This window comes from Puma concolor, chromosome D2 (genome assembly GCF_028749965.1).
Source record: "Puma concolor isolate L17-30 chromosome D2, mPumCon1.1.hap2, whole genome shotgun sequence".
NCBI classification, from domain to species: domain Eukaryota; kingdom Metazoa; phylum Chordata; class Mammalia; order Carnivora; family Felidae; genus Puma; species Puma concolor.
Window position 1 is genome coordinate 28,148,336 of NC_141677.1, and position 18,705 is coordinate 28,167,040.

Here is an 18,705-nt window from a genome sequence, read left to right on the forward strand (position 1 = left end):
ATTAAAAACAAACAGACAAAAAACACTGTAGAGAGTTAAATTTATTGGCAAAGTGTCTTCTTTCCTCTTTTTACTTTTGCTCCTTGCCCTTCACCCCATTCCTCCCCCCCTTCTTCATTTCCTATATCTTCCTCATTCCATTTCATATACCTCCCAGCTGTTTTTAAAATGTCTGAATACTTCAGTTAATTTTCCAAATCTTTTACTTTTCCCAATTTTCCTGATGACTACCAATGATTGCAGGAGGTTGAGAAAGCTCATTAACTAATTCCCTTAATGTCTTAACGTGGCAAGCACATTAACCTACTAAGTCATTCTGTACTCGATTGCCTGAGTTCTGTAGGCCCTAGTGGCTCTTTTGGTCAATAGCTGTATTGTTGCTTTTCTCTATCGTTCCTAATTGAATGCACACTGCCCCTTGATTTCTGCTACAGCTGAATTGCAGTTGCTTGGCAAATTTTCAATCTTGCTGATCTTTCCCCCCTGACTGATTAGTTTTATTTATTTATCCAATTTTTAAAATTGTGGCTTTGGCACACCTGCCTCAGGGTAAGGGAGTGCAATTAAACACATTAAAGGAAATACAACAAAATGTGGCAATTACATAATTAATCAGTTTTAAGCAGTATAAAAGAATTGTTGGCCTAAAGCATAACATTTGGGGAAAGGGTAGTTTTAACGGTTTAAAACCATTTTAAGTTTTTTCTCCTGAATTTTGTTTTCTGTACATACAATCTAGATTATAAAAATATTTATTTCTTTATTATGAGACTCCTTTCATAAAGCACAATTGTTTTCCCCACTCGGCACCATGCATAAGGACACTAGAAGAACAATTGATGAAAAATTTATGGGAATGCCCTTAGGTAACCCAGGTACATTTTAATCTTCTTAGAATTCTATTTTTACTGTATTACTAAATTGGTACATTAATAAGTCAGGGTGGCTATGGAAACTAACCTGCAATAGAATATTTGATTATACAGTTTTGTCATGTTCTGCTATCATTTTTTAAATTAAATTTGTATATACTCCTGCTTTCATTGAGAGAGGATAGCCACTGAAGGCCATGTTGGTTTCATTTTCACGTGATTGAAGGATAAACTGAAGCTGAGTCAGGTTCCATAATCCACCCAGAATGATGTCTAGCATACAATATCTCTGATGACTACCTCAAATCGCTGCTGTTAACTTCAATTATTTTCTTGTCCAAGAAATATTGAAAAGTGTCTAAAGACATGGACATATTTACTTACTTCTTTTGCTAAAGTAAAACTGGGGATAGAACATTCAAATCAATCTTAACAGTAAGCTACGCCTCCCATTTTATCAAAATAGGGATCCATCAGCAAGAATATCCATTCATCTGAATCTGAATGTGTTTATGTTTATATCTGCATTAATCTTTATCCCTCAGGAGAAGAGTTCTTTCTCTCCAAACCTAATACATCTACTTGTTTTCCTAATTCCATTCCCTCTCCCTTACTTAAAATTTTATTCTATCCTTTGTGGTCTTAATTTTTCATAGATCTGTTCTTTACAGCTTCTTCTTACTCTTTACCTAAACATTTACTCAATTACTTCCATTTTAAAAAGTACATAAGTAAAAATGTAAACCGAAAGGAGGAGGAGGTGGAGGAGGATGAGGTGGGGGAGGAGGATGGAGGGTGGGGAGGAGGAGGAAGGGTGGGGGAGGAGAGACAGGAGTTTTAGCAATTATATCTGCCCCTTAAGTCTCTCCCTCTCTCCCTCCCTCCCTTCCTCCCCCTAAGTCTGTCTCTCTCTCTCTCTCTCTCTCTCTCTCTCTCTCTCTCCTTCCTTTCAACTACAAACTGCTGGAAAATTTAGGTTTCGCTACCACTTTTTTTTCTGTCACCGCATACTCAGTATTTAGCCCACTATGACCTAATTTTTGCCTTCCTACTGCTTTGGAAAAGATATAAAGATACCTTTTCAGTGTACAACCTGATATGCATATTAAGACTCAGTCAACCTGAATTTTCTGTATTATTTATAATCTTTGGTTACTATCCCTTCAATCATTCAACAATATTCAAGGATCTTATAGTCTAGAGGAGAATATATATTTAAAAAGTAGATAATTATAATAAATGTGAGTACTGATATGATTTTTATCATTGTAGAAGGATATCAAAGAAATTGATAGTTGCCACCCTATATCCATTCTTTCTTAACAAAGAAACAAAACTCAGATTTAACTGGGGGAATCCATGTGAGTACATGAAAACATACACAAAGAAATAGACACATTTTATATTTTCAGCATCTCTTGCAATTGTATTATAGCCAAATGAGTAAATACTGGCCAATAATAAGTAAGTGAAAGCTTTTGAAGGGGATTTAAAAAAATGTAAGGAATGGAGGCACCTGCGTGGCTCAGTCGATTGTGTACGACTCTTGGTTTCTGCTCAAGTCATGATCTCATGGCTCATGGGTTTGAGCCCCATGTTGAGCTCTTCACTGTCAATGCAGAACCTGCTTGGGATTCTCTCTCTCACTTTCTCTCTGCCCCTCCTCGGCTCATGCTGTCTTTCTCCCTCTGTCTCTCTAAATAAACTTAAAAAAAATGTCAGGAATGTTTGCCTCTGTTCCTCTTCATTCTTCCTGTCCAGAATATAAAAGCCATAGCTAGAGCCAGAGAAGCTATATTTTGACCTTGATAAAAAATGAAAGCCAGAAGCCAAGAGTAATAAAGTAGGAAGACTAAAGTGTCTGATTCCTTGAAAATTTTGCAAAGCTTCTGTAACAGTCTTGGATTGCCCATTCTCAGACTGTTTTTATGGAGATAGTAAACTCTCAGTTTTATTAAACTGCCACAGCCAAGTCTCCATATTTGACAGAGGCACATTAGAATCACTGGATGTAAAAACAACAACAACAGCAACAACAACAGCAAAAAACAATCTGGATCTCTGTCTCAGCTATTTTTTTTCTTATTTAACATACTTTCACTGGAGTGGTTTCATCTATGTCTCTTTCATGCTTCTCTTCTGAGTTCCAGAATCATATACTCAGCAACTTCTAGACCTTTTTCTTGAATGCCACTTAGTCACTTAAATTCAACAAGTAAAACCCAAGTGAGTTATGTTACCCTTCCTAATCAGCTCTTCCTTCTATATATAGCTTTTGGTTCATGATTCCAGTTTTAACTAAGTAAGCTACCAAATCTCAGAACGTTGGATGTAAGTCTCAATTCTTCCTTCTTCTTCACTTTTATCACTCAATAGATGGACTCTAATCAACCCAATTTCAGAGTGTTTTCTTGCATGGATCCACCCCTCTCCATTTTTTTTTTTTTTTAATTTTTTTTTTTTTAACGTTTATTTATTTTTGGGACAGAGAGAGACAGAGCATGAACGGGGCAGGGGCAGAGAGAGAGGGAGACACAGAATCGGAAACAGGCTCCAGGCTCTGAGCCATCAGCCCAGAGCCTGACGCGGGGCTCGAACTCACGGACCGCGAGATCGTGACCTGGCTGAAGTCGGACGCTTAACCAACTGCGCCACCCAGGCGCCCCCACCCCTCTCCATTCTTATCCACTATCGCCTTAATCCAGGAGTTCACCTTTTTTTTTTTTTTTTTTTTGTCAAAAAATACTTTTATTACTGCAATGTGACATCATGGCATAAAGCACTATACCATTTGATGGGACATCCATTTATAGGGGAGCACCCATATGCAGTTATATAGCTTCCCCAATAATCCTTATTACAAACAGCTGCTTAATCTCATCCTAAAGATTGAATAAAACATTCTTTCTACAAGATACTGAACACTCACTTTAGTTTATTGCAGAGCTTTTCTAAATGGACCTCCTTCTGGCAAGAAGGTATTTCACCTGAACCTACAAATGGGTCTGTGCTTGTCTGATAGTAACCAAAATCCTGGACTCACATCTACCCAACAGCCATGGCACCAAATTTACTGAGCAGCCATACATAGACTAACCCCACATCTGTCAGAGCATTCCTGGAAAAGTTCCACACTCAGAACAAACCCCCACACTCCCCATAGAGGGTAACTGTTCCAGGTTGGAGGAGAGGATAAAGAAGTTGAACCTGGGGCACCTGGGTGGCTCAGTGGATTAAGTGACCGACTCTTGACTTCATCCCAGGTAATGATCTCAGAGTCAGGAGATCAGTCCCCCCCTGTCTGGCTAAGTGCACAGCCTACTTAAGATTCTCTCTCTCCTTCTCTCTCTGCCCCTCCTCAGCTTACTCACTCTTTCTCTGTGTGTGTGTAAAATTAAAAAAATAAATAAATAAAATAAAATAAAATAAAATAAAATAAAATAAAATAAATTGAAGCTAAAGTCTTCATCAAGTGTCCAGGGTGACCTTGGGTAGGCATGCAGACCCTTGGGCTATTCTTTCTGGTGGCCTTACCTATAGGCTGCACCTGAACTATATAGACTGCAGTCCTGAGAACCTGCAGTTTTTGTGCACCTGAGCTTCTATCTGAGCCTGTTGTCCATAGACAAGGAACACATCAGCAGGCACTGGGGTTCTTTCACTGTGTAGGTTTCTCATTGCCTCAGTAGCCTGCCCCTCCTGTCTGTTCTGGACTGGGGTTCTGCATCTTGAGGCCCAGCTCCAGCTGCTCCACATACCACACTAGTTCCTGGAGGGGGGGTTATTGGGGGTTGTTGGTGGTGGGGAAGGGGTTTCCACCTGAGCCTCTGTGCTTAGGGGTGTTTCCTCTGCCCCAGGCTTTCCTGAGGCCCTCCCACCTCCGTTCTCCACAGAGGCCCCAATCCAGGTTTTCTTCTTTTGCTTCTTTGAGGCTGCATCGCTTTTATTCTCTTGGACTACTTTAAAAAACCATTCTGTGGGGCACCTGGGTGGCTCAGTCAGTTAAGTGTGTGACTCTTGACTACTGTTCAGATCTTGATCTCAGGGTTTGTGAATTCAAGCCTCACTTTGGGCTTTTGTGCTGACAGTGTAGAGCCTGCTTGGGATTCTCTCTCTCTCCCTGTCTCTTGGCCCATCCCCAGCATGCATGTGCATGTGCTCACTCGCTCTATTCTCAAGATAAATAAATAAACTTAAAAAATTAAAAAATTAAAAATCATTCCTAACTACTCCTCTCTGTCCCAGCTCTTTGTCTCTCCATCTATTACCACCTTTTCAAAAATAGTTAATTTCCAAATATGTAGATCTGCTTATGTGCATCTCAAACTTAAAAATTTTCAATTATTCTCAATTTCCTGCAGGGTAAAATTAAAATGTTATAAATGACCCTTTTTAAATAGTCCCTATTCTGTTTGCAGCATCTCTTCTATTCCCCACCAACAGTGCCAAAAACAAATATTTCCAGTCGAATCAGACGGTCGGCTATTTCCATAGACTCCTTCTCTTTCCCAGTTCGTATCTTTTTATTTCATTTATGCCATCTACCTTGAATGCTCTTCCTCTCCCTCCCGTGAGTATACATTTGTTTTCTACTTATTCGTTGAGGCCTAAATTAGAGTCAAGCCAGGTATGAGTCTTTCTCTTGCCCATCTGCCACCTCAGTGCAGTTCATTATTCCCTCACCTCTTACTATCTGCTTTTGTGCATACTGCTATTATGTAGGTTATTATATTGTTTTAGAGTCATTTTTGTATATATAGGTATGATTTGTGTATTCTCATTTTGCATGTATTTAATCTTAAAGGAGGCATCCTGTATTCATCTATCTTTCCTCCAGATATTCTATAACACGGAACACAGAGATGCTCAAATATAGTTGGGGTTTTGGACTAGCTACACTTTGGCTTCCTTCTAAATAAAACATGTAACTTCAGAATAACTGCTTGCAGACAGATGTAAGATTAGCCAGAAAATCATTTTAACTAAATGGTCTATTATGAGAATGAGCTTCACATTCCTTTATGCTATGGATTCATCTTCTTTATCCTAACCCCTAACACCCCAGACCCAGAAAGCACTCTACCTACTTGCTTTTAATCAATTATATTTTCTACATTAATGTTTCATGAACCTGATTTTGAAATGCAAACTTTATTTAGTGAACTTTGGATAATCTAGTTTTGAATAACAAATTCCTGTAATGTTTAATGAGTTTGTCTGCTTTGCAATCATGCTTGTTACTTTCCAAAAGATTTCAGAGAAAAAGGATGACATAGATTAGAGCCTCCTCTCAATTTAAAAAGGAAAGATGACAAGAACTCAGGGTCACTAAGAGATTAAAGCAAGTGTTCCCAGGAACATGTAAATGAAATGTATTTAAAATGCTTTCCAGGATCTACCTGCAAGCAGATGGCTGTAAGGTATATAAAAGGGGGCACGTAATGTTTCTTTTATCCAGATTTATCTTTTCTAAATGGAAATTGTAGGCAAAATGATGACAAAATGCTTTTGGATTTGCAATGCTATTCCTTATTTTATGTAATGACTCAGCTTTTAAATTGTAAATCATGAATTGTAAACTTGTGCCTAATCTATCTGAAAATACGGGTAAATTCATGAATTTGAATCATGGTACCAAACAGGAAATACAAACCCATTTGTACATATGGAGGAAATTATATTTTGAAAGAACAATTAAGAGTAACATATTTTAACAGCATTTTTGGGGGTGAAAGGTTAGTTTCAACAGCCTGCAGAAGTAGTAAATAATGGGAAAATAACATTCATATGGATTCAGGATTTGCAAATGATGGTGAATGTGTGGCTGTGTAAAATAGACAAAGTAAATAGAAGACAGACTTAGGTCTACAAATAAATAATATTTTACACATTAAAGTAGTTTAATGTTAAATGAGAAAATGAAGACAATGTCTAATATTCCAAAGTAAAGATACAATATATTAAAATTTGTATATATGTATATGCATGAATATACGTGTATATGTGCATTTATATGCATGTGTGTATTCATACACCCACATAGGTCTCTGTGTATACAGACTGTGACTACTTAAAATACATTTTGTTGAAAAGTGTCAGGGCACCAGTGTTACACAGGTTGTGATGGTTTGTGTCTTTACAAAATTGCAATGCAATGAAATACTTTTTGTCTCTAATAATTACTAGACACAATTTCCAAATTATCCACTTTTAATCAGTGCTTTTAATCAGTGTCATCGTAGATTCCAGTCTGTCCACCTGAATAGAAAAGACACAAGCCTTTGAAGGTAAACTCCAGTTCTGACATTTACCAGTATGACCTCGGGGAAGTTTTCGACTTTTCTGAATGTCATTTTTTTCCAGTGTTAGTGAGAATAAAACAAGCAAATAAATAATCTCTCCGGCATGCAATCGTGAGGGTCAAATGGAATGAAATATAGGCAAGAGCTAGATAGTCAATAAAAATTAGTTCCCTGCCTTCTACTCTTGATGGTAACCTTTTGCTTTTGTTTTTGCAGTAATGTTCTTTTAAAGCATGTTGGTTCACTGAGGGAAAGTCCAATGTCAGAACTTAGAAGTCCTAAAATTACAAATTTATAAGTATGCTGTTATCATTTGTCCTCATGAATATAAGTTCCTAGAACATTCATGATGCTTCACTTTAACTTAAATTTACAATCTTGGTCCATGTCCTTCTCAAAGTCACTGATAACTGAAACTATTATAGATATCAAATATTATTTTATTACCATACCCACTCTAGAGAAATGATCTACTGTTATTAAAAGATGAGTAGAAAAGTTAGACATTATTTCTAACATGGTCATTTTATAGTGGTTTGAAACTCAGGGTCACCAAAGAATTTATGAAAGTTTTTCCAAATCTATATATATTCTATCATGCCCCACTCCTACAATTAGATATAGAAATAACAGTTTTCAAGGCCTGAATTTCTATGCTATGGAAATGATTAATCGGGAAATGAATACCAATTAATAGTAATAAAGCCATTTTTTCATTGATTTGCAAATCCATAGGCATTTATCTTATAAAAATTATAAGATTCAATTCAGAGTTTCACCTGCACACTTTCTGAAGTCAGAAAACCTCTCTCTAAATTAATATCTATTTCTTTTCCAAGTGGCTTACAAATCCTGATTCATTCTAAAAATCTGTAAATAAAGACAAGTTGTGCTGACATAGCATTTCTGTAGTTCAATTCCTTGCTAATTTAATTTCATGCAATTTAATACACTCCAACTGAGTTTATTCTCATTTACATGGACCTAAAAGATTTGGTGAAGTGAGGAGGGGTGTAGCTGCTTTGTTTCAAGCATCTTCTATATGTGATGGTTAAAATGCCAGGCAATACTCACAGCTGACATGATGAGCTCTCCTCCTAAGTTCTGGATCTCAGCTTTAACTTGACTGCAGATTTTCAGTTGGTGAGAGTAAAACTTAATCTGTTCCAAGTAGGCCAACAAATCTTGTTTGCATGATGGATCTGGACACTAAATATGCATAAAAGATAAAAAGGAAAATAGCAAAATAAATAATAAGTAGATCAGAGTGAATAAACACTGACATTGGAGGTACCTTATAAGGCAGCAACATTATTGTCATTGAACCTCATTTCTCAGCCCCAGCCCATGTAGGTTCTGATATGCTTCCACCATGAGAGGATTTTTATTCATGTTTCAACCTTAATTACTTCAGCATAGATGATGGAAATAATGGTAAAGGAATTTTCAAATGTGGAAAGGTACATAAAATAATTGCCTTCAGTTTATGATAAGATTAGAAGTCTTCAGATTGCATTTTAGGTAAATCTAAAGAAATATTTTAAATGCAATTATTTCTTTCACTTAGAGTCACTATTACTAGAATATTTCTCAGGACCCGTTGCTCTGCATTGTGTGTCCTTTCTTATTTGTATGGGCATGAAAACAGCTGCAACAAACAATGCATTATCTTCTGTTACTTTCATCGTTACACATTACACAGACAAAAGAAATCATTTGCACCATAGGTAAAAGGAGCATATCTACCTGGAGCCAAGAAATAAACAGCATACATGTTTTAGAGATACGTTAAGCCTGTTTACCAAACGCAGCCTCCTGTACTATAACATCATCCATAAGGAACTTCTTGGAAGACCGCTTCCAACATAACACAGTATGGTCAGGGTTAAATCTTTGGGGTCTTTCTTCCATGCAATTATAATAGAATTTTTTAAATCCCTGATAATTTACTATACTTGCACTTTAAATACATCTTCATTAGTATGTGGAAATGTGGATAGGGGCCAACATGGCAGACGGGTACTTCCCGCGTCTCTCAAACAAAGAAGTGCTGAAGCCAAAGGACTTTGAACCCCAAAAGTCTGGGAGGAAAAGAGACTGATCTACCAGGAAGAAACGAAACAACTTGAGAAGTCATAGGTAGGTGGGTGATAGCAAACTGGGAGAGATAAAAGTGGCCACGTAGACATAGAGGGGAGGGATCCCCTTCTGCGGAGAGACAAAGGGAAGAGAAAGAGTGGCTGGGGAAGTGTAGGACTGTATCTGGAAAAGAGGAAAACCTAAGTCTGGGACTGAGAAGGATCCCATCTCTAACTATGGAGGGGCCGGTTCCCTGTTCATGCACCTGGGGAGGACAGGAGCCAGCCCTGGGTTCGGTGGCAGATCAGGGGCGCAGTCCACAGGAGAATGCGGCCTGCCCCCTGGAGTGCTGTGGAAAAAGACAAAGCCTGCCTGAGTCCACCACTCCGCCACCCCCGGGGCTCAGCAGCGAGGTCAGTGGCGCAGTCCGCATCAGGAAAAGGCGGTCCTCCCTGAAATGCGGCAGCACTGAGAAAGCCAGCAAGGACCACAAATCGAGCCACAGAGAGGTGCTTCCCCAGTGCTAGAGCACACAGAGTGGGACTTTGAATCCTGGCCAAGCGCCAGGCCAAGAGAGTCGGTGGAGCGAGAAGGACTGCCCTGTCTGCACCCGCAGCACAGTGAGGACGACTGGAAAGGAGTCCAGCAGGTCGTGGAGAAGAGACTTGGGGATCGCCAACCCCCCGCCCCCACACCCAACCAACACCAAGGCGGGGCCTCAGGGATCAGTCCCAGGGCCCATTGTGGAGATGGGACCAGCCTACACCAAACCACGCCCCTCCGTGCAGGGTAACTGCGTTTCTGTGGGAGCCCGATAGATGCTGTGCAACCAGACGGCTGTGTCATACAGACCAGTGATGCTGCATAGCCTGAATTAATTCCAGGACAATTCTTGTTATTTAGATATATTCTCCCTTCCTATCTCTTCCCTCCTCTAGTCTGGTTACTCTGGTTGTTTGTTTGTTTAAGCAGACATATTTAATCTATTCCCTTGATACAGGTTCTACATCTCCTTCTGTACTTTCCTTTCTCTCTCTCTGGAATAATCAAGCCAAATAGTTTCTCTGTCTAGGTAACATTATCTTCATTTTTTGCCCCTGCCTCCTTTATTTTCCTTTCTCTCTCTCTCTGGATTAAGCCATTTAGTCTCTCTGCCCTGGCCATGTTTACTTTCTCTTTGTCCCTGCCCGTCATTTCTCTCTTTGTATATGCTCTTCCCCCAGCAATGCCTCCACCCTGTTCTTTACTTGAATCTGGTGTTTCTGTTTCTTTGCTTTTGTACTGTTTTTGTTTGTGTGTGTGTGTGTGTGTGTGTGTGTGTGTGTGTGTGTTTGTGTGTGTGTGTTTTGTCCGTTTGTTTTATTTGTATGTGTGTTTGCGTGTCTTTGTTTCTTGTTTGTTTGTCTGTTTGTTTTCCTTTCCAGGGCTACTTCAAGGAACAAATCAAAGTACACCTGGTGGAGGGTCCAAAACATCACTATGAGTAAAGAAATAAAATAACAAAAGTCACAACAACAGAGAGCAAGTAACACTCTCCAAAAAACACCTCCTGAAGGGCCAGGCCCTGGAGTGTGTATGATCCCCCCCACCTTTAATATAGCAGTGCTCACAGGTGCAGAGCACATAACAAGATTTCAAAACTTATAAGGGACAGAAAACTAGAAAAAATGATGAAATGGGAGAATTCCTCCCCAAAGAAATTCTAGGAAGAAGTGACAGCTAAAGAATTGATCAAAACAGATATAAGCAATATAACTGAGCAAGAATTTAGAATAATAGTCATGAGATTTATCATTGGGCTTGAAAAGGCATAGAAGACAGCAGAGAAGCTATTAATGCAGAAAACAAGGAACTAAAAAATAGTCATGATGAATTAAACAATGCTATAAATGAGGTGCAAAATAAAATGGAGGTGGCCACAGTATGACTGAAGAGGCGGGGGGGGAGAATAGGTGAATTAGAAGATAAAATTATGGAAAAAGAGGAAGCTGAGAAAAAGAAAGATAAAAAAATCCAGGATCAAGAGTGGAGAATTAGAGAACTAAGGGATGCAATCAAACGGAACAATATCCGTATCATAGGAATCCCAGAAGAAGAAGAGAAAGAGAAGGGGGCTGAAGGTGTACTTGAACAAATCATAGCTGGGAACTTCTCCAATCTGGGGAAGGAAACAGACATTGAAATCCAAGAGGCACAGAGCACTCCTTTCAGATGTAACTTGAATCGATCTTCTGCATGACCTATCATAATGAAACTGACAAAATACAAGGGTAAAGAGAGAATTCTGAAAGCAGCTAGAGATAAATGGTCTTTAACATACAAAGGTGGAAGCACAAGAGTAGTAGCAGACCTATCTACTGAAACTTGGCAGGCCAGAAAGGAATGGCAGGAAATCTTCAATATGATGAATAGGAAAAATATGCAGCCAAGAATCCATTATCTAGCAAGCTTGTCATTCAGAATAGAAGTAGAGATAAAGGTTTTCCCAAACAAACAGAAACTGAAGGAATTCATCACCACTAAACCAGCCCTATAAGAGATCCTAAGGGGGACTCTGTGAGTAAAATGTTGCAAGGACCACAAAATACCAGAGTCATCACTACAAGCATGAAACCTACAGACACCACAATGACTCTAAACCCATACCTTTCAATAATAACACTGAATGTAAATGGACTAAATGCTCCAATCAAAAGACATAGGGTATAAGAATGGATTAAAAAAAAAAAAAAAAAACAAGACCCATCTATTTGCTATCTACAAGAGACTCATTTCAGACCTGAGGACACTTTCAGATTGAAGGTGAGGGGATGGAGAACTATCATGCTACTGGAAGTCAAAAGAAAGCTGGAGTAGCCATACTTATATCAGACAAACTGGACTTTAAACTAAAGGCTGTAACAAGAGATGGAGAAGGGCATATATAATAATTACAGGGTCTAGCCATCAGGAAGAGCTAACAAGTATAAATGTCTATGTGCTGAATATGGAAGCCCCCAAATATATAAAACAATCACAACCATAAGCTACCTTATTGATAAGAATGTGGTAATTGCAGGGGACTTTAATACTCCACTTACAACAATGGACAGATCATCTAGACACAGAATCAGTAAAGAAACAATGGCCCTGAATGATACATTGGACCAGATGGACTTGACAGATATATTTAGAACTCTACATCCCAAAACAGTAGAATATACTTGATTCTTGAGTGCACATGGAACATTCTCCAAGATCACATACTGGGTCACAAAACAGCCCTCAATAAATATAAAAGAATTGAGATCACACCATGCCCACTTTCAGACCACAATGCTATGAAACTTGAAATCAACCACAGGAAAAAGTCTGGAAAACCTCCAAAAGCATGGAGGTTAAGGAACATCATACTAAAGAACAAATGGGTCAACCAGTTAATTAGAGAAGAAATTAAAAGATGTATGGAAACAAATGAAAATGAAACTACAACAATCCAAACACTTTGGGATGCAGCAAAGGTAGTCCTAAGAGGAAAGTACATTGCAATCCAGGCCTATCTCAAGAAACAAGAAAAATCCCAAATACAAAATCTAACAGCACACCTAAAGGAACTAGAAGCAGAACAGCAAAGACACCCCAAACCCAGCAGAAGAAGAGAAATAATAAAGATCAGAGCAGAAATAAACAATATAGAATACAAAAACAAAACAAAACAAAACAAAACAAAAACCCAGTAGGAAAGATCAATGAAACCAAGAGTTGGGTTTTTTTTAAAAAATAAACCAAATTGATAAACCTCTAGCCAGGCTTCTCAAAAAGAAAAGAGAGAGGACCCAAATAGATAAAATCACAAATGAAAATGGATTTATTACAACCAATCCCTCAGAAATACAAGCAATTATCAGGGAATACTATGAAAAATTATATGCCAACAAACTGGACAACCTGGAAGAAATGGACAAATTCCTAAACACCCACATGCTTCCAAAACTCAAACATGACGAAATAGAAAATTTGAACAGACTCATAACTAGTGAAGAAATTGAATCAGTCGTCAAAAATCTCCCAACAAATAAGAGTCCTAGACCAGACGGCTTCCCTGGGGAATTCTACCAGACATTTAAAGCAGACTTAATACCTACCCTTCTCAAGCTGTTCCAAAAAATAGAAATGGAAGGAAAACTTCTGGACTCATTCTAAGAAGCCAGCATTACTTTGATTCCCAAACCAGAAACAGACCCAGCAAAAAAAGAGAACTACAGGCCAATATCACTGATGAATATGGATGCACAACTTTTCAACAAGATACTATCAAATATAATTCAACAGCATATAAAAGTATTATTCAGCATGATCAAGTGGGATTCATTCCTGGGCTGCAGGGCTGGTTCAATATTTGCAAATCATCGGGGTCCCTGGGTGGCGCAGTCGGTTAAGCGTCCGGCTTCAGCCAGGTCACCATCTCGCGGTCGGTGAGTTCGAGCCCCGCGTCAGGCTCTGGGCTGATGGCTCAGAGCCTGGAGCCTGTTTCCGATTCTATGTCTCCCTCTCTCTGCCCCTCCCCTGTTCATGCTCTGTCTCTCTCTGTCCCAAAAATAAATAAACGTTGAAAAAAAAAATATTTGCAAATCAATCAGTGTGGTACATTACATTAATAATAAAAAAAAGGTATGTGGAAATGTGGACAAAAATTTATATGCAAAGATATTAATTGCAGCATTATTTATAATATGAGATAATAATATTTTACATTTATTTTTCTTTAATTTTTTTAATGTTTATTTATTTTTGAGAGAGATGAAGACAGAATGCAAGTTGGTTAGGGGCAGAGAGAGAGGGAGACACAGAATCCAAAGCAGGCTCCAGGCTCCAAGCTATCAGTACGGAGCCTGACGTGGGGCTCGAACTCACGAGCTGGGAGGTCATGACCTGAGCTGAAGTCAGACACTCAACCAACTGAGCCACCCAGGTGCCCCCACATATTTTACAATTCTTAAATATGTGTGTGTGTATATATATATATATATATATATATATATATATATACACACATATATAGGCATATATATATATGTATATATATAATATCCATAATTATAGGCAATAGTAAGACCTTGACATTCAAGGTGTTTCTCAAATTTTGAACAAGAAAATAAGGGTAATCCCCCAAATCTCAAAAGGATTAAAACTGTGACTAATTAAAAAGAGGGAGAAGGAGAAAAAGAAGGAGAAGGAGAAAGGAAGAAAAGAAGGACACAGAGAAAGAGAAAGAAACAGGGGAAGAAAAGAAGTAGGAGGAAGAGGAAAAAAAAGGAAGGGATTTCTCCCAATTTGTGGATAAGAAATCAGAAGTTTAGAAAGGATAATAATTTTCCCAGGATTGAAAAGTTTATGTAATAGCAGAATTTGAACCATATCTACATGCTTTCAAATCCATTTTATTTTAAATCACTAACAAGAGAATTTGACGTGCATTTTTAATGTTGGTTTGTTTATTTATTTATTTACTTTGAGGGGGGCACAGAGAAAGGGGGAGAGAGAGAATTCCAAGCAGGCTCCAAACTGTCAGCATAGAGCCTGACACAGGACCCCATCCCACAAACTGTGCAATCATGACCTAAGCAGAAATCAAGAGTCTGATCCTTAACTGCCTGAGCCACCCAGGTGCCCCTGATGTACATTTTTTTAAAAGCACAGAATACTGTGAGTATCCCAGTTTCAAGGAAATAGAGAATTCATGTGAAACCTATGTCTCCAGCACTGTTCTGAAGTAACAAGTACTTTGATTTTTTTCAAAGACCAAAATTAGTTATTTAGAATTACCTATAATGATGAAAGGCAAGGCATCTTGTTTTACCATGACAGGAAGTTGGTCGTACTTTCTATGTGTGGGACACTGTGCCATGTCCTTTGTGTGAATAATTCTACATTAGTATTTCACTTTACCATTTTATTTGGGGCTATATTGTTATTTTGCCCATTTTCACACTGAGTTTTTGATAGAATATATGATTTGTCCAAAGATTTGAATTCACCTTTATTTCATTCACTGTACAATGATGTCTTTTATATGACATTTATTCAAAATGCCATTTTCTTTGTCTTCACTGAGTAATGGTCCTATCTATTCTTTGTTCCTATTTATGGAATCAGCAATAATCCCTGGTACTTAGTGTATTTTATCTGTCATATACAATTCTAGGTACTTTACCTATATTAACTCTTTTACTAATCATCAACTCCAGGAGGTAGGTCCTAACATTATTTAACAAAAGAGGAAACTCAAATACAGAGAAATTAACTGACTTGTCCAATTAATAAATGGTAGAGCTGATATTCGAACTTACATGATCTGGCTACACTTCCCTACCTTCACAGTCTAGGGACAATATCAGTCTTCCTGCCATTTTATGTAATAAACAATAAACTGCCACTTTGATTTGTGAATTGGTTTCTTAAATTGACTCTTTCTTTCTTTCTTTCTTCCTTTCTTTTTTTTCTTTTTTTGTAAATGGTAACTAGGATTAGTGTGGATTTGTTCCTTAAAGACTAGCACCTCTACATTTTTATGATAAAATTGAACTTGCAAACTAATAATTAGATTCTTGGCCAATAACCAATGTTGCAATTACCCAAGTTTAAGCAAAACATGTAGTTTCTCTCAAGAGACTCTTTCAAGACTATACTACAATTGTGTAATTCCGTCAAGGAAGGAATGAGTCAATGAGTACAAAATACGAAATTCAACTTTTGAAGTTAAAAGTTGTTTGACCCAGATTCACCTTTTATTTCCAGAATTGATGAGAGTTTTTGGTTACACCTAAAGACCATAGTCTTACAGGGTGAAGTAAAAAAACATACTAATTGGTAAATTCAATGTTATATAATTTATTAAAGCCTTCTTTCCTATTGACATTTGGAAAGCCTTTCTGAGTCGATTTTGGCTGCCTAGAAGCAGAATCAGGAAAATGAATCATTCCCACTTTAAGAATGCATTTCTATTTTTGGCCAAATCTCCTTTACCAAATCAACTAATATTTTCCCTACCTTTTAGTTTTTTACATGAGGGTGATAGAAAAATTTGGGTCCTAAATTTATAGGACATTCATGACCTTGCTTTTTTTTTTTTTCAAATAAAATTTGCATAAAAATAATTCTTAAAAGAACATCGCTAGGGACTCTTAGGCAAATCAAGCGGTAGCATATCATAACTTGCATTCATTATTATTTCCTAGTTTATTATGACAGGATATGTTTACCAGGGCATCTGGTGAGCATTTTAATGCATAGATTTTTTTAAACGTTTTTTTGTTTGTTTTGTCTGTCTGTTTGTTCGTTTGTTAACCACTGGGACACTTACTACACGCAAGCAGGTGGCATGTCAGCCTCGGTGGTTTTCTTACGTTAAACCAGCCTTCACTCTTCTGGCAAGATGCTTAGTACCAGTACAGAATACAACATTTAGCGATGAGAGCAAAAGTAAAAAAAAAAAACATTTATTACCTTTTGGTTTGGAGTTTAAGAGTGAATTAGCAAAGTGAATACTTTTAAAGATCTTTATGCCATAAGCTTAGCAATTTTTTGCCCATACTCGAGTATAAACTTTATTTAAGACACATTTAAAATGACTTTTGCAATTACAGACAGCAGTTTAAATTCTGCTAGGCTGGCAAAGCTTGTTAATAAAAAGTATTAGGTGTCATTGGGAAGTTCTAGAACAGAAATTTCAAGCAGTCAGTGATAGCAAAGGGCTCTGAGCCTAGGACCTTTGCCATCCCTTGGGGTTCATTTCTCCACCTCTACTCTAGCCCACAGGCTGTCTCATTTCACCTTCCTTAGTGTCACAGATCACCAGTGATCCCATATTTTTCTGCACTCTTAATGTCTCATTTTTCTATCCTTTAATCTATCAACATAATGTCCCTCAAAACAGAAACCCTCCCTCAACCCACTAATCCCATCTGTCTCTTCTTGTTTGTGACCATGACTTCTAAAACTTTTTCAGTGCTGCCTCATTGACATTCTCAGCTTTTCTTCTTGGGCATCTTTTGAGTCTCACCTTCTTCTTGGACAATAGTACACGCTGTTCCAGCTTCAACTATCACAAAATCACAAGTTACTACATCCTTATCATCCAGCCCTGTCTTCAGAAGATACATTTGGATTTGGCCAGTCCATCTCATTGTCTCATAATTTCATACTCAACATGTAAAATCCTCACCTATCTCATATCCATCTTGCCTACTATTTTTCCCCTCTATTAACCATCTCAATGAAGAGTGCTTTCTCTCTCTCTCTCATCAGTTAAATTTGGTCAGTCACTGATTTGGTTGGGATGATTCTACCCCTTGAATCTCAGCACACGTTGAACATCTTTCTTCTTTACTATGCCTATCACCACTTCTTTTTAGCAAACTGAGGTTTCTATTACTCAGCCATAGAAAAGAATGAGATCTTGCCATTTGCAACAACACGGATAGACCTAAAGGGTAGTATGCTAAGTGGAATAAGTCAGACAAAGAAAGACAAATATCATATGATTTCACTTATGTGTGAAATCTAAAAAGAACAGCCAACAATCAAACAAAAAAAAGCAAAAGCAGTACCATAAATATAGAGAACAAGCTGATAATTGCCAGCGGAACGGGGGTCGAGGGATGAACAAAAGGGGTGAAGGGGAGTGGGAGATACCAGCTTCCAGTTATGAAATAGAAGGGAAACAGAGTTACAAGTATAATATATAGTGAATGGTATTATAATAGCATGGTATGGCGACAGATGGTAGCTACACTTGTAGTGAGCACAGTGTAACGTATAGTGTTGTCAAATCACTATGTTGTACATCTGAAATTAATGTAACCTGGTGTGTCAACTATACTTCAATAAAAAAGATGCAAACATAATATACTTGAGTATCTATCCCTATTAAATTCCTGAGAAACTGTTATGCATTTATTTTTATAAAGTTCATTAATCCGGAAAACAAATCTAGTATCAACATCTCTGCTCAAAATGAATTTCAGGTAGATAATAGCATCAAAATACAAATATTATCACAAATGCATCTAGAAATTATATTCTTTTTTTGTATGTCAATTTTTAAAATTTTTTTAAACTTTATTTATTTTTATTTTTTTACTTTATTTTTTTAATTTTTTTAATATATGAAATTTCTTGTCAAATTGGTTTCCATACAACACCCAGTGCTCATCCCAAAAGATGCCCTCTTCAATGCCCATCACCTACCCTCCCCTCCCTCCCACCCCCCATCAACCCTCAGTTTGTTCTCAGTTTTTAAGAGTCTCTTATGCTTTGGCTCTCTCCCACTCTAACTTCTTTTTTTTTTCCTATCCTCCCCCATGGGTTTCTGTTAAGTTTCTCAGGATCCACATAAGAGTGAAAACATATGGTATCTGTCTTTCTCTGTATGGCTTATTTCACTTAGCATCACACTCTCCAGTTCCATCCAT

General features: G+C 37.7%; 1 protein-coding gene across 5 annotated transcripts in view; it reads right to left on the reverse strand.

The window, feature by feature from the left end:
- The window catches only part of CTNNA3 (catenin alpha 3), a 1,810,934-nt gene that overhangs the window by 70,319 nt on the left and 1,721,910 nt on the right, over positions 1 to 18,705 (reverse strand). For all 5 annotated transcript variants that reach the window (XM_025917933.2, XM_086679821.1, XM_086679822.1 and 2 more), the window contains one exon: positions 8,249 to 8,383. In XM_025917933.2, coding sequence (XP_025773718.1) covers positions 8,249 to 8,383 — 135 coding nt within the window. The remainder of the gene's footprint in view (positions 1 to 8,248; positions 8,384 to 18,705) is intronic.